General features: G+C 49.3%; 1 protein-coding gene across 2 annotated transcripts in view; it reads left to right on the plus strand.

The window, feature by feature from the left end:
• Window positions 1-16,467, plus strand: part of LOC129701419 (programmed cell death protein 4-like) — a 54,133-nt gene that overhangs the window by 26,999 nt on the left and 10,667 nt on the right. For both annotated transcript variants that reach the window (XM_055642575.1, XM_055642576.1), the window contains exons 4-7: window positions 5,462-5,575; window positions 8,530-8,751; window positions 13,222-13,319; window positions 15,220-15,331. In XM_055642575.1, the coding sequence (XP_055498550.1) occupies window positions 5,462-5,575; window positions 8,530-8,751; window positions 13,222-13,319; window positions 15,220-15,331 (546 nt within the window). The remainder of the gene's footprint in view (window positions 1-5,461; window positions 5,576-8,529; window positions 8,752-13,221; window positions 13,320-15,219; window positions 15,332-16,467) is intronic.

Consider the following 16,467-nt stretch of genomic DNA (forward strand, 5'->3'; position numbering starts at 1 on the left):
GCCGCCTCGGACTGTCGCGAGCCCCACCGCGGGGCGCGGACGTACCATCGGAGCGGATCCCTTGCCTGGGATCGCTCCCACCGCGGCCTGCGAACTTACCATCAAGGGCTCAAAGTCTCGGGAGAGGCTGGTCGGGAGCTCCAACGCCGCAGAAGGTTCGTCCAGCCCCGACGCGAGGTTCGATCGCCCGGCGCGAGGGGAGCTGACATCCCCCCCGAAGCGGAGGGTCTGAACGCCGCCGGCTACGGGACTCAAGACCGTCCCGTCTCGAGGCCCCGGACCAAGGAAGAACAACAAGGGAAGAACTTGAACTTTATTTTGCCTTCCATCAAAGTGAGGAATGTGTAGGAGTCACTGTGATGGATGTTCATGTTAAAATCTGTTTTTTGAGTCTGTTGCTTTTTTAAATTGTATGACTGACCTGGCTAGTGAACCTTATGAACCTTATGGTGTTGGGACAGGGGGGGGGGGGGGGGGGGGGGGGAGGTAATCATAATCATAATTATACTTTATTAGCCAAGAATGTTTTGCAACGTACAAGGAATTTGATTTGCCATACAGTCATACCAATAAAGAGCAACAGAGCGCACAAAATACATTTTAACATAAATATCCACCACAGTGACTCCTCCACAATCCTCACTGTGATGGAAGGCGAAAAAAAGTTCAATCTTTTCCCTTCCTTGTTGTCCCGCGGTCGGGGGCCTCGAGCCTTCCGTTGACGAGACGATCTTGGCTCCCGTAGATCTCCCGTTGTTTGTTCTCTCGTGGCGGCGATCAAGCTCCTGCATTGGGGGGGATTCTCAGCTCCCATACGCCGGGCAATCTGATCCCGGGCTGGTCGAAACCTTCTGCGTCCTTTGGCGCTCCCGACATCGATCTCTACCCGAGACTGCGAGCTCCTCGATGGTAAAATCCACAGGCCACGGTTCGAGCGTCGATCCCAAGGAAGGGATCGCAGGCTCCAATGGGAAGTCCACGGCCCTGCTGTGGGGCTCAAAGTCAGTTTCGAGCAAGGCCGCCAGCTTCATGATGACAGGCCGCAGAGCGACCAGAGATACAATCTGGAAAACAATCACATCTCCGTCAAGGTAAGAGATTGGAAAAAAAGTTTCCCCCGCCACCACCGCCCACCCCCCACATAAAACAAACCAGAGATCATTAACGCAAACACACTAAAAATAACAAATAAACCCCGAAAAGACATACAGACTGTTGGCGAGGCTGCCATCGCAGCACCACCCTGTGGTATCTTCTGATGTAGAATTTTCCCGCCACTGTATGGAGGTATTCTTGGTTTTTAACGTGCGTTCAATTGCTCTTGTGCAGTGATTATTTGGGACATTGCTGAACATCCCTAATGCTTTCATTGGGTTACCGAAGGTTTTGTTTCATATATCACAACCCATATGTCAGGATATATTGCAGGAGCGACAACACATAGATATTGTAGGAAAGAGCACCCTGTTGCTTTTCTGTTGTCATATTCTAGGATATTAGTGCGATCCTCTAATGAAAGTTCAGGTATAGGGAACATTGAAGATGTGTTGGCATCCATACATTAGGTTATTTCAGTTGTTCTGCTGACTGGTGTTTCATTTTCCCTTGCGGGCGTGTGGAGACTGGTTAGATTTGTTGGTGTTGCAGAACAATTTAAGGTCTATAATCCCTCCCCCTCCTCTCTATCCCTCCCCCACCCAGCTTCAAAGTCGTCTTGTCGAGTCTCTGCCTGCCCTCGTTCTCACAGCCCACAGCCAACAACGGCCTGTTTCTTTGTCATTGTTAATTAGTTTTGTATATCTTTACTTAATTTGTTCTATATCTCTCTCGACACTGTCTATATCTCTTGTTTCCCTGTCACCCTGACTCTCAGTCTAAAGCAGGGTCTCGACCTGAAAAGTCACCTATTCCTTATCTTCAGAAATGCTGCCTGTTACACCAGCTTTTTGCAGCTATCTTCAGTTTAAACCAGCATCTGCAGTTCTTTCCTACACGACAATGTGCACAGCTTTGAGGGTTGCCCAATGTCACTGCACGTACCTGGGCAGTCTTGGTGCGTGCACCCGCACTCTGTGTTGGATGTCCAAGACAAACTTCAGCACAGGGCACAACAAAAGTGCCCGAACTGTCCAATTTCTTTGATACCTTTGATACCGGGAGGCACAATAAGGCCTTTGACATGGTTCCTCATGGAAGGTTGGTTAAGAAGGTTCAATTGTTGGGTATTAATGGTGGAGTAGCAAGATGGATTCAACAGTGGCTGAATGGGAGATGCCAGAGAGTAATGGTGGATGGCTGTTTGTCAGGTTGGAGGCCGGTGACTAGTGGGGTGCCTCAGGGATCTGTGTTGGGTCCACTGTTGTTTGTCATATACATCAATGATCTGGATGATGGTGTGGTAAATTGGATTAGTAAGTATGCAGATGATACTAAGATAAGGTGTTGTGGATAATGAAGTAGATTTTCAAAGTCTAAAGAGAGATTTAAGCCATTTCGAAGAGTGGGCTGAAAGATGGCAGATGGAGTTTAATGCTGATAAGTGTGAGGTGCTACATTTTGGCAGGCCAAATCAAAATAGGACGTACATGGTAAATGGTAGAGAATTGAGGAATGCAGTTGAACAGAGGGATCTAGGAATAACTGTACATAGTTCCCTGAAGGTGGAATCTCATGTAGATAGGGTGGTAATGAAAGCTTTTGGTGTGCTAGCCTTTATAATTCAGAGCATTGAGTATAGAAGTTGGGATGTAATGGTAAAATTGTATAAGGCATGGTGAGGCCAATTCTGGAGTATGGTGTACAATTTTGGTTGCCTAATTATAGGAAGGATGTCAACAAAATAGAGAGAGTACAGAGGAGATTTACTAGAATATTGCCTGGGTTTCAGCAACTAAGTTACAGAGAAAGGTTGAACAAGTTAGGTCTTTATTGTTTGGAGCACAGAAGGTTAAGGGGGGACTTGATAGAGGTCTTTAAAATGATTAGAGGGATAGACAGAGTTGACGTGGATAAGCTTTTCCCATTGAGAGTAGGGAAGATTCAAACAAGAGGACATGACTTGAGAATTAAGGGACAGAAGTTTAGGGGTAACATGAGGGGGAACTTCTTTACTCAGAGAGTGGTAGCTGTGTGGAATGAGCTCCCAGTGGATGTGGTGGAGGCAGGTTCGATTTTATCATTTAAAAATAAATTGGATAGTTATATGGACGGGAAAGGAATGGAGGGTTATGGTCTGAGTGCAGGTAGATGGGACTAGGGGAAAATAAGTGTTTGGCGCGTACTAGAAGGGCTGAGATGGCCTGTTTCCATGCTGTAATTGTTATATGGTTATATGGTTAGAAGGCTGTGCCCCTAGAACATGTACCTCAAGCTGAAAGCGCCCATTCAGCAAGGTTACGAATGCAGTTTTCATACACAGCGCGCATGTTCACAGTTTTTTTGACTACCTCTCTGGGTTTATTGTGTTAATACAATTGCCTTAATTTATTTTAGCTATTTTTACATTTCTTTATTCATTGGATAGTTTATCTCTTCCAATTTCTATCACAAAAGAAGTATTTTAACTTCCCTTCTCAGTTTTGCTATGTAGGCGTGCCTAAAGAGGAAGTAGATTGGAATTTTTTGCCTTGCATCACAAAATACAAGATACAATTTATTTGTCATTTGGACCCCTTGAGGTCCAAACGAAATGTCGTTTCTGCAGCCATACATTACAAACAAATAGACCCGAGACACAACATAATTTACATAAACATCCATCACATTGCTGTGATGGAAGGCCAAAAAAACTTATCTCTCCACTGCACTCCCCCCCCCCCCCGATGTCAGTCAAAGTCAAAGCCCCCGGCTGGCGATGGCGATGGCGATTGTCCAGTGGCCATTAAAGCCACGCCGGATGATGCAAGGTCGCACACCTTGATGTTAGAGCCCCCGGCGTGCGCTCGCACAGTCCCGCGGCCATTCCAAGCCGTGCGGGGCGGTGATGTAAGGCCCTGCTCAGGTGCTCTTCAACCCCGCAACTCAGGCGGGAGAAGTCGCCGTTGCGGGAGCCCTGAAAAGTGGTCTCCCTCCAGGGACCCGCGGGCTCTCAGTGCCCCCGTCCGATAGACCCGCAGTTGCAGCCTCCGAATCTCCGCAGTGAGGAATGTGGGGGAATCCACTGTGATAGATGTTTATGTTAACTTTTATGTAGTTGTGTGTCCTGTTGCTTTTTTCCTCCCTACGGCTCTATGGTAATTCGCTGATCACTGTACCTTAATTGGTACATGTGACAATAAAAGACCTTTGAAACCTTCAGTTTAGTTTACCGTTTCTTCAATGATGCCAGATGGGTCATTCTAAGTCTATCATTTAAGTGTTCCTGCCTTCACACACAATTGTGAAGTTCAAGGTGGGTGCATCAGGATTGAAATTGGAACTGCGGTTCCCAATCACAGGGTAAAAGTTCCTATCATTCACTTTAAAAAAAAAAAAAAAGCCAATTCCGAAGTTAGTTATGTTTTTGAGGTGAGGTGGTAGATAATTGAGCAAAGACTGGGAATGGTGTTGAGGTACAATCAGGAATATTTTTATATTTCATGGAAAGAGGCCATTATGCCCATTAAATCCATGCCGACTGGCATCATGATCATGTTCCATCACTAATTTATTCCCCTGTGACCTATTCTCTCCAAATTTCCATCAACGACTCTCAGATTTTACCACCCACATACTCCAGTGGTAACTTTCATTGGCCCATTAACCTGTTCAGTGCCACCCCCGAGTATACTCGGGTCAGAGTGAACAGGCGAAACAAAAATCTTGGCCGTGTGGAAAGGATGTTTCCACTGGTGGGAGAGTGTAGGACCTGAGGTCACAGCCTCGGAATTAAAGGGCGCTCTTTTAGAAAGGAGGTGAGGAGGAACGTATTTATTCAGGGGGTGGTGAATCTGTGGAACTCATTGCCACAGAGGGCGGTGGAGGCCAAGTCAGTGGGTATTTTTAAGGCTGTGATGGACAAATTCTTGATAGAATGGGTGTCAAAGGTTATGGGGAGGAAAGGCAGGAAAATGGGATTAGGAAGCAGAGATCAGTCATGATTGAATGGCAGGGTAGACTGGATGGGCCGAATGGCATAATTCTACTCCTATAATTTGTCAATCTGTGAACAGGTTAATCTACTAACTGCCGTGCCTTTGGGATGTGGGGGGAAACAGAAGGAAACTTGCACGGTAATGGGGCGAATGTGCAAACTCCTAATAGAGAGCATTTGTGGTCAGGGTTGAACCTTGGTCCCTGGCTTTTTGAGGCAGTGGCTCTGCAAGCCACTGAACTGCTACTAATCAATCTGAGTGGCTGAGTAGGAGCAAGGGGAAGGTTGGCTTACACCAAACCCTGTGATCTAACACTTGAACTGGCTCCTTACTTGGTCTGGTGATGAGTCTCTTGAGTGTGCCAGTAACTGATGCCTTCTTTGTTGCAGGGTGAAACTGTGTTCCAGACAGTTGTTCCTGAGCTGGATGACAGCGAGTTTGAAAAAGCAGTGACCCCCATTATTCAGGAGTACTTTCAACACGGCGATACCAAAGAGGTTGCTGTAAGTGTGATTCCCAGTCCTTCTCTCAAGTGGAAATCCCTGCACTGAATGTTCAATGGTTCTTCAAAGATGTGGGATCAGATAACAGTGAGAATCTTGTTCTGTGGAGCCTCCAGCCCTGGTTGATTAATTAAAGTCAAATGTAGATTTTGACCAAAAATCAAGAAACATTCGGCAGGATGTTTAAAGAGAAATGCACATAACGCTAGGGTAGGATGTGTCAAATCTTGAATTATGTGGCATCCCTTGAATCAGGCTCGAATCTCATGAATCAAGTAACTAAAGTTTGAAATCAAGCTTCAAGCGAAGTAGTTGGGGGTAAGAAGTTGGGGACATGTGTTCTTTCGAAGTTGTAGTTGTACAGGGTCTTGGTGAGACCACACCTGGAGTATTGCATGCAGTTTTGGTCTCCTAATCTGAGGAAAGACATTCTTGCCATAGAGGGAGTACAGAGAAGGCTCACCAGACTGATTCCTGGGATGGCAGGACTTTCATATGAAGAAAGACTGGATAGACTCGGCTTGTACACACTAGAATTTAGAAGATTGAGGGGGGATCTTATAGAAGTTTACAAAATTCTTAAGGGGTTGGATAGGCTAGATGCAGGAAGATTATTCCCGATGTTGGGAAAGTCCAGAACTAGGGGTCACAGTTTAAGGATAAGGGGGTAATCTTTTAGGACCGAGATGAGAAAATCATTTTTTTACACAGAGAGTGGTGAATCTGTGGAATTCTCTGCCACAGAAGGAAGTTGAGGCCAGTTTGTTGGCTATGTTTAAGAGGGAGTTAGCTGTGGCCCTTGTGGCTAAAGGGATCAGGGGGTATGGAGAGAAGGCAGGGATGGGATACTGAGTTGGATGATCAGCCATTTTCATAATGAATGGCGGTGCAGGCTCGAAGGGCCGAATGGCCTACTCCTGCACCTAATTTCTATGTTTCTTTGAAGGGATGCTTAAGAAGTTTGAGAAGGAATAAAGCACAAATTACAGGGAAGCAAAATGGCAAATGGTGATCGGACTCTCAGGAGTGAGTGGTGCACCTGTACATGGATTTGATGCAGGGAGAAGAGGCAGAATGTTAACCACCATCAACACCTTTCAATCTTTTGCCAGTTTAAAAAATACTTGTGCAGGAGAGAGAAAAAAGTCCTCAATTCCAAGTTGCAGAGGTTGGCGGAGAGCTGGATTGCACAAAGGGGATATCTGCAAAAGCGTGACACCAGGTCAAATGGAGGAAGTTAAGGGGGTAATAGATTCTTTGCCTCTGTTAACTGCTGCTAGTAGCAGGTTTATTAATAAAAGTCATCTAAAAATACACAATATTGTTGCTCAATAGGCGGAAGTTGGAATTTAAAATCCAATATTATTACTGATGAGTAGATATGAGCAGGACTTGATATGTGACCGAGTCATATGGTCACAGTTTTACTTCACGGATTCTGGATTATGTTCTTGTTCTTGCATCATTGACAAGTCTGGCATCGCTTGTCCTTGAGAATTAGTTTGAACAACATGCCTGGATAGAACGGATGTGGAGAGGATGTTTCCACTAGTGGGAAAATCCAGGACCAGAGGCCACGGCCTCAGAATAAGAGGACATTCCTTTAGGATGTTTCTTTAGGCAGAGGGTGGTGAATCTGTGGAATTCATTGCCACAGAAGGCTGTGGAGGCCGTGTCAATGGATATGTTTAAGGCAGAGATAAATAGATAGATTCTTGATTAATACGGGACTCGGGGGTTATGGGGAGAAGGCAGGAGAATGGGGTTGAGAGGGGAAGATAGATCCGCCATGATTTGACGGAGTATAATTGATGAGCCGAATGGCCTGCTCCTATCACATGAACTATGCTAGAAACAGGGGTTGGTTAAAATTTGGCCTTATCATTGCGGAGCTGAAGTCACATATGGGTCAATCCGGGAAATGTTGCCAGTTTTCCTTCCTCATGATGAATCTATTATGTTTTTAATGGTAAATGATCATTTCTTGGTCACCCCTACTGATATTAATGCCTTCCTGTTTCAATTCTTGAGCTGCAATAGTGGGTATGAATTAACCTTCTCTGGATTAGTAAACCCAGTGCCTAGATCACTGTTTCTACTCTTAGCTATTGGTAGTCGAGAAGGATTGGATGGTGCAGTCTCTGTCCTTGGCAATAATGCAGTAATTATAAAAATCTTTTGGCTGGTTTGACATTCCAGTTCCTGATCCTTGACATCGGGCAGAAGGGATGGGGAAGTAATGTTGGATTGATCCATGAAGAGTGAAAGACATGGACACTTGGGAAGGAGAAGGCCAAGAGGTGATTGCTTGGAGCTTGGAGCCCAGCATTCGGTCAACCGCGCTTATTGACGTTGGGTTGTAATCTTCCCGCACTTCCGTCGCGAGGCAGCATGGTGGCGCAGTGGGTAGAGCTGCTGCCTCACTGCTCCAGAGACTCGGGTTCCATTCTGACTATGGGTGCTGGCTGCCCGGAGTTTGTACCTTCTCCCCGTGACCTGTGTGGGTTTTCTCCGAGATCTTCGGTTTCCTACCACACTCCAGGTTTGTAAGGTTAATAGGTTTGTTGGTCTTAAGAGGCTGCCTTAATAGGTTAATGTATAAATATTTTTTTAAGTTGTCCCTAGTGTGTTACTGTGTGGGGATCCCCGGTCAGTGCCGACTTGGAGGGCTGAAGGGCCTGTTTCCGCTGTATCTCTAAACTAAACTACAGCAAGCCTTAGAGGACTGCAACTCATTCTGCGAGTGTCATCTGTGCTTTGCATCCAGTTTGACATGGCCGGCACTCTGATATAACCAGTGGGTGAATGAAGGTGGGAGATGGGGCAGAAGGTATGTTAAGGTTCCGTGTGTGCCTGTTGGTAGCAGGTGTGTGGTTGGCAATGGTGTGGGGGGTAGGGGGTAGGAGATTGCATGCAAGACCATGCGTAATGCGTAATGTTGTCTTCCCTCCTAGACTCTGCTGAAGCAGATGAACCTCGGCAGCAAGAAGAGCAAGCTGCCATTCCTGTCGGTGAGCATGTCACTGGAGGGCAAGGCCAGCCACCGCGAGCTCACCTCCCGGCTCCTGGCCGACCTGAGTGGGAAGCAGCTGCTGACCGAGGACGTGGCTGGAGCCTTCGACAAGCTGCTGCGTGACCTGCCCGACCTCATCCTCGACACACCCGAGGCACCTCAGGTTGGTAGCACTGACTGGCTCTCTCCATCTCGGGGCCACACGGTGGTGCAGCGGTAGAGCTACTGCCTCACAGCGCCACACACCCGGGTTCCATCCTGACTACGGGCGCTGTCTGCAGGGAGTTTGTACGTTCTCCCCGTGACCTGCGTGGGTTTTCTCCGAGATCTGCGGTTTCCTCCCACACTCCAAAGACGTACAGGTTTGTACAGTGCCCCCCATAATGTTTGGGACAAAGACCCATCATTAATTGTTTAAGAAGGAACTGCAGACGCTGGGAAAATCGAAGGTACACAGAAATGCTGGAGAAACTCAGCAGGTGCAGCAGCATCTATGGAGTGAAGGAAATGGGCAACGTTTCGGCCCGGAATGTTGCCTATTTCCTTCGCTCCATAGATGCTGCTGCACCCGCTGAGTTTCTCCAGCATTTTTGTGTACCTCCCATCATTTATTTATTTGCCTCTAAACTTCACAATTTGAGATTTGTAATAGAAAAAAAAAATCACATGTGGTTAAAGTGCACATTGTTAGATTTTAAAAAAGGCTGTTTTTATACATTTTGGTTTCACCATGTAGAAATTACAGCAGTGTTTATACATAGTCCCCCCCATTTCAGGGCACCATAATGTTTGGGACACATCAATATCATGTAAATGAAAGGAGTCAATTTTAGTATTTTGTTGCATATCTTTTGCATGCAATGACCGCTTGAAGTCTGTGACTCATGGACATCACCAGTTGCTGTGTGTCTTCTCTGGTGATGCTCTGCGAGGCCTGTATTGCAGCCATCATTAGCTTATGCTTGTTTTGGGGACTAGTCCCCTTCAGTTTTCTCTTCAGCATATAAAAGGCATGCTTAATTGGGTTTAGATCAGGTGATTGACTTGGCCACTCAAGAATTCACCTTTTGTTAGCTTTGAAAAACTCCTTTGTTACTTTAACAGTATGTTTGAGATCATTACCTTGATGTAAATTGAACCGCTGGCCAATGAGTTTGATTTTTGAGCAGATAGTATGTGTCCACACACTTCAGAATTCGTTATGCTACTACCATCAGCAGTTGTCTCATCAATGAAAATAAGTGAGTCAGTACCTTCAGCAGCCATGCATGCCCAGGCCATAGCACCCCCACCACTGTGTTTCACAGATTAGGCAGTATGTTCTGGGGCAGTTCCTTCTCTCCTCCATACTTTGCTCTTGCCATCACTCTGATACAAGTTAATCTTCGTCTCATTTGTCCACAAGACCTTTTTCCAGCACTGTGGTTGCACTTTTAAGTACTTCTTGGCAAATTGTAACCCGGCCATCCTATTTTAGAATCGGAATTAGAATCAGAATTTATTCACCAAGTATGTTTTGCAGCATACGAGGAATTTCACTGGCCAGGTCAGTCATACAATTAAAAAGCAACAAATCACTCAAAAACCCATTTTAACATGAATATCCACCACAGTGACTCCTACACATTCCTCATTGTGATGGAAGGCGAAATAAAGTTCAAGTCCTTCCTCGGTCGGGGGCCTCGAGCCCTCTGTTGACGGGACGGTCTAAACTCGAGTAGGCGGCGGCATTCGGACCCTCCGCGTCGGGCGATCAAACCTCGCGTCGGGGCTGGACGAACCTTCTACGGCGTTGGAGCTCCCGACTCAGCCTCTCCCGAGACTGCAAGCCCTTGATGGGAAGTCCGCAGGCCACGGTGGGAGCGATCCCAGGCAAGGGATCCGCTCCGATGTTAAGTCTGCGCCCCGCGGTGGGGCTGACAACAGTCCGAGGAGGCCTCCAGCTCCAGCGATGTTAGGCTGCAGAGCCCTGAGAATGTGATCAGAATATTGATCACACCTCCAGGAAGGTAAGAACTTGAAAAAAAAAAAAGTTTCCCCCGACCCCCCCCCCCCCCCGAACCCCCCCCCCCCCCCCCCCCCCCCCCCCCCATAAAACAAACTGAATAACATTTAAACAAACTTTATACAGACGCTAAAAATAACAAAAAGATTTGCATCTTGCGGTGTAGCCTCTGTATTTCTGTTCAGTAAATCTTCTGCGGACAGTGGTCATTGACAAATCCATACCGGACTCCTGAAGAGTGTTTCTGATCTGTTGGACAGGTGTTTGGGGATCTTTCTTTATTATGAAGAGAATTCTACTGTCATCAGCCTGCCAGTCCCATTGCGATTAGTAAGCTCACCAGTGCTCTCTTTCTTCTTAATGATGTTCCAAACAGTTGCTTTTGGTAAGCCTAATGTTTGGCGGATGTCTCTATAACAGTTTTATTCTTGTTTCTCAGTCTCATAATGGCTTCTTTGACTTTCATTGGCAAAACTTTGGTCCTCATGTTGATAAACAGTAATAAAAGTTTCCAAACGCGATGGAAAGACTGGAGGAAAGACTAGGTGCTGAGAGCTCTCTTATACCTGCATTAAGGGGGCATTTAAACACACCTGAGCAATTACAAACACCTGTGAAGCCATGTGTCCCAAACGTTATGGTGCCCTTAAATGGGGGGGGGACTGTGTATAAACACAGCTGTAATTTCTACACGGTGAAACCAAAATGTATAAAAATACCCTTTAATAAAATTTGACAATGTGAACTTTAACCACATGTGATGTTTTCTATTACAAATCCCAAATTGTGGAGTATAGAGGGAAATAAATAAATGATGGGTCTTTGACCCAAACATTATGGAGGGCACTGTAGCTTAGAATAGAATAATGTTTATTGTCATTTGAACCTAAGTTCAAACGAAATTAGCTTGATATCAATGTTAAAAAATTGCTTGTGTGTGTAGGAAAGTGTTAGTGTGCGGGGATCGCTGGTGGTGGTGGATTCGGTGGGCCGAAGGGCCTGTTTTCCTGGCTGTATCTCTAAAACTAAAAAACTAAAACTAAAATGTGCCCACTGCCAAGCGTGTTGTGTGTCCACTTCCTCCACACCCTGCGTGCAGTAGCCCGAGCAGGGAGACATACGGCAGGGCTGCCAGAGGTCGCAGTGGTGTGTGTGTGTGTGTGCACAGCTGGCTACGTCAAGGACATGGGTTGCTGTCAACCAAGGATGACAGTGCAAATTCACTCCCCCACCACCCCCCCGTCCTTTCCAAAGTGACACAAGCGCGGGTCGGGCAGAAACTTCAAGACTTGTGCATTAAAAACAGTGCTGTATTACCACTCAGGTCAAGCAGCATCTCTGGAGAGCATGGAGAGGTGACGTTTCAGGTCAGGAGCCAACTTCAGACTGAAGAAAGGTCCAGGCCCGATACTGACCAGATCCTGCCAATCCATATTCTCCAGTGATGCTGCCTGATGCACTGAGTTATCCCAGCACAAGTTTTTTTTTTTTTTGCTCAAGGTCCCAGTATCTGCAGTTCCTTGTCTTCATTGACTTCAAAACTTGGATCGGTCATTTGTTTTGGTCAGCCTAGGGCTTTGGTGGAAAATGAAGCAAAGCAAATAGAGTCCGCGTTAATCGAAACGAATGACAAGGCCAGTGGCCCAGAAGTGAGGCTATTAGAGCCACTGCCTCCCAGCGCCAGAGACCCAGGTTCAATCCTGACCCTGGGTGGACGTTGTCTGTGTTTTCTCCCTGTGACCACATGATGTTTCCACTGGGTGGTTCGATTTCCTCCCACTTCTGAAAGATGGTTCGTAGGTCAGTTGGCCACTCTAATCTTCACCAGGTGCACGCTAGAATCTGGTGGAATGGATGAGAATGTGGGGAAAATAAACTGGACTTCGCATAGGATTTGTGTAAATGGGCGGTTGATGGCTTGCATGTACTGGATGGGTTGAAAGGCCGTATTCTGTGCTGTGTGACCCTGGGTTCAATGCCCTCTTCCTATCGCTAAAGTTTGGCCTTTCCACCGTGATCCATTCTGGTTCTGAGGAGATGGTTGTGCTTGCTGGAGTGAACGAGGTTTTGGGTTGCACCATGGATGCTCACTCCAAGATTGCGGTCATTCTCCTGGGTCACTGGTGAATGGGATACGATCCTTGGGACCACGGTCCATTGGGTACAGAGAGGATCACTGGCCCTGCTCAATCCTCTGCCTAATGCACGTGACCCATTTGGGCCCCCGATGGCCACTTCAAAAAGTGCTCCCCGGGTCTGACGTGGGACATGCTGAGTGCTGGGGGAGGTGGTCTCTAAACCCCTGGTGCGGTGTTCCACATGGCCCAAACCTTGCACTCCTCTCTCCGCTCCCCACTATCCCAGCTGAACACACTCCCCAGGCCTGAGTTGGAGGGAGACGCAAAATGCTGGAGTAACTCAGCGGGACAGGCAGCATCTCTGGATAGAAGGAATGCGTGACGTTTCGGGTCGAGACCCGGTGCTGAGCCTTAGGTCCATGTTGACCTAGGGGATGGGGGTAGATGGGTCCTAGGGGAGTTTAGCCGGGGGTGATGTGGGGAGGGGCGGAGCGTGGGATGTATTTCCCTCCCCCCATGGCTGACGGCTGTTTGGTGTGTCTGTGCACAGATGGTGGGCCAGTTTGTAGCCCGCGCCATGGCGGACCACGTCCTCTCTGCCGAATTCCTGGATAGCTACAAGGGGAAGGTGGACTGTGAGCAGACCCGGTAAGCACTCACTCACTCACTCACTCACTCACTCACTCACTCACTCACTCACTCACTCACTCACTCACTCACTCACTCACTCACTCACTCACTCACTCATACCGTGGGCTCCCATGGCGGGGTGCACCTCTTGCATTTTGATCCCTCTCGCAATGGGGCAACACGGTGGCGCAACGGTAGAGTTGCTGCCTTCCAGTGTTTACAGTGCTAGAGACCCGGGTTCGATCCCCACTGCAGGTGCCGTCTGTACAGAGTTTGTACGTTCTCCCCGTGACCACGTGGGTTTTCTCTGAGTTCTTCGGTTTCCTCCCACACTCCAAAGACGTCCATATTTGTAGGTTAATTGGCTTGATATAAATGTAAATTGTCCCTAGTGTGTGTAGGATAGTGTTAATGTGCGGGGATCGCTGGTCGGTGAGGACTCGGTGTATCTCTAAACTAATCTAGAGCCGTCACCCTCCAGGAGGCTAGAGGGCTGCGACCACTGCTTTTGACTCTTCCCGTTGCATGTGCTGTGTTGGAGAGGCTGCTGCTTCTAGTTTCTGGGGGAACGGTCTCTGCACAGCCCCGCTCTAGATCACAATCCCAGGCGGCCCATATTAACCCTGCTTGCTGCCAGTGTTCAAATGAATTGGCTGTCCCACCAACCAAAGGCAGCATTGACCGGGGAAATTTAATATCCCGCTTTGCCTCAAGTCTCTAATGGTTCCTTTGTTGGAGGGGTGTTTAAATATCAATCAACGGCCCCATTCCCCATTTTCACCTCTCCTGCTTTACACTGGGATGCGGGAAGCAAAAAGCTCCTCCTGTTTTCCCCCCCCCCCTCCCCCTCTCCCCCTTTTCCCCCTTCCCTCCCTCCCCCCCCCCTCCCCCCCCCCTTCCCCCTCCCCCCTTTCTCCCTCCCCCATTCCCCCCCTCCCCCCCTTTCCCCTCTCCCCCCTTCCCCCTCCCCCCTTCCCCCCCCCTTTCCCCCCCCTCCCCCCTTTCCTCCCCCCTCCCCCCCCTTTCCCCCTCCCCTCCCCATTCCCCTCCCTTATCTCCCTCCCCCCCTTTTCCCCCCCCCCTCTTTCCCCCCCTTCCCCCTCCCATTTTCCCCTCCCCTCTATCTCCCACCCCCCTTTCCCCCTCCCTCCTCCCCTTTGGCCTCCTCCCCTCCCCCTCCCCCTCCCCCTTTCCCCCCTCTCCCCCCCTCCCCCTTTCTCCCTCCCCCCTTTCCTCCCTCCCTCTTCCTTCTCTCTTCTCCTCCTCTCCCGCCTCTCCCCCACCTTCTCTCTCCTTCCCCTCCTCCCCCCCTCCCTCCCTCCCCCTTTCTCCCTCCCCCCTTTTTCCCCCTCCCCCCTTTCCCCCTTCCCCCCTTTCCCCCCCCCCCCTTCCTCTCCCCCCTATCTTTTTTCCCCCCTTTCCTCCCCTCCCCTCCCCTTCCCCCTCCCCCTATCCCCTCCCCCCCCTTTCCCCCTCCCCTCCCCCTTTTTTCCCCCCTTCCCCCTCCCCCTTTCCTCCTTCTCCCCCCCTTTCCCCTTCCCCCCCCCCTTTCCCCCTCCCCCTTTCCCCTCCTTCCTTTCCTCCCCCCCCCCTTTCCCCCCCCTCCGCTTTCCCCTCCCCCCTTTCCCCCCCCCTCCCCTCCTCCTCCCCTTCCCCCTCCCCCCCCCTTTCCCCCCCTTTCCCTTTCCCCCTCCCCCCCCCCTCCCCCTTTCCCCCTCTCTCCCCCTCCCTCCCTCCCCCCCTCCCTCCTCCCCCTTTCCTCCCTCCCCCTTTCCCCCCCCCCCCCCCCTTCCCCCTCCCCCCCCCCTCCCCCCCCCTCCCCCTTTCCCCTTTCCCCCTTTTCCCTTCCCCCCCCCCCTCCCCCTTTCCTCCTCCCCCTTTCCCCTTCCCCTCTGACCTGGTGCCAGTTTCTCTGCAGCCAAGCGCTGGACAAAGCCACGGTGTTGTTGAGCATGAACAGAGGGATGCGTCTGGACAACGTGTGGGGAGTTGGCGGAGGCCTGCGCCCCGTGAAGCAACTGGTCAAGGAGGTAGGGCAACGGGACGCACGGCTGAGAAGAGGTGGTTTACTGGGCCCTGTAGGTGGGTATGGGGCTGGCTGTCAACACAGGGTTGCAGGTTGTGCTGTGGGATTAACTCCAGTTCCACCTCGTGATTCTCAGAATGTTGCCGAGATTTGTCAGGCCTGGTGAATTTAGTCTCCGGAGTGGGATGGAGCAGCAGGGTGTAAAATTACAGGTGGGGACGGTGACGAGGGAGAGGGGTGGTGGTCAAAGGGTCCTGGTGTAGGTGTGCTTCTAGAAATGAGTGTGAAAGTGTCCCTGTCTCGCCAGGCTCCTTGCTTTCCGACCCCATCCCCGAGCACTGTGCTGCCTTGGTGCGGGATCTGTGCTCCCACTCCCACAGTGCCAGGACCTGTGGTTGTGGCTCCTCTCTGGAGCCGAGATGGCCACTGACACTGATGATGCAGCTGCGGACTCGTCAGTGGCCGATGCAGCGGCTGCTTATCTGCTGTGCACAGCGATCATTCTCTACAGTGACGTCCCCCTGCCCTGGCCCTCACCTCCTCACATTAACCCTGCCAGCACAGGACCTCTTGTTCTGGCTCTGTTGGTTAATTTTGGATCCCACTGTAAATTGGGCTTCACGGGGCTTTTATTCATGACTTTACTGCTTGCCTTCTTCATCCGAGGCTCAGCCCACAGTTGTCCGAATTTGAAGGCGGTCCATTCAGCTCCACTGAGGACATTGAACATGTTCAAAGTAAATCCCCGCTATTCTGTGGCACACCTCCGATCCACAGAATGAATCTGTGAAATAATAGTTGCTGCCTTACAGTGCCAGAGACCCGGGTTCCATCCCGACTCTGGGTGCTGTCTGTACGTTCTCCCCGTGACCTGTGTGGGTTTTCTCCGAGAACTTTGGTTTCCTCCCACACTCCAAAGACGTTCAGGTTTGCAGGTTGATTGGCCAGGTGTAAATGTAAAATTGTCCCTCGTGTGTGTGTGTAGGGTAATGTTAATGTGCGGGGCAAACTCGATGGGCTGAAGGGCCTGTTTCCGTGCTGTATCTCTAAATTAAACTGAGAATACTAGCATAGGAATTGATCTCTGAACTGTCTTATATACTTTAATCAAATTAATGCCCACTCTAAATTGCACATATC

The sequence above is a fragment of the Leucoraja erinacea genome, chromosome 11, assembly GCF_028641065.1.
Source record: "Leucoraja erinacea ecotype New England chromosome 11, Leri_hhj_1, whole genome shotgun sequence".
Classification (NCBI taxonomy): Eukaryota; Metazoa; Chordata; class Chondrichthyes; order Rajiformes; family Rajidae; genus Leucoraja; species Leucoraja erinaceus.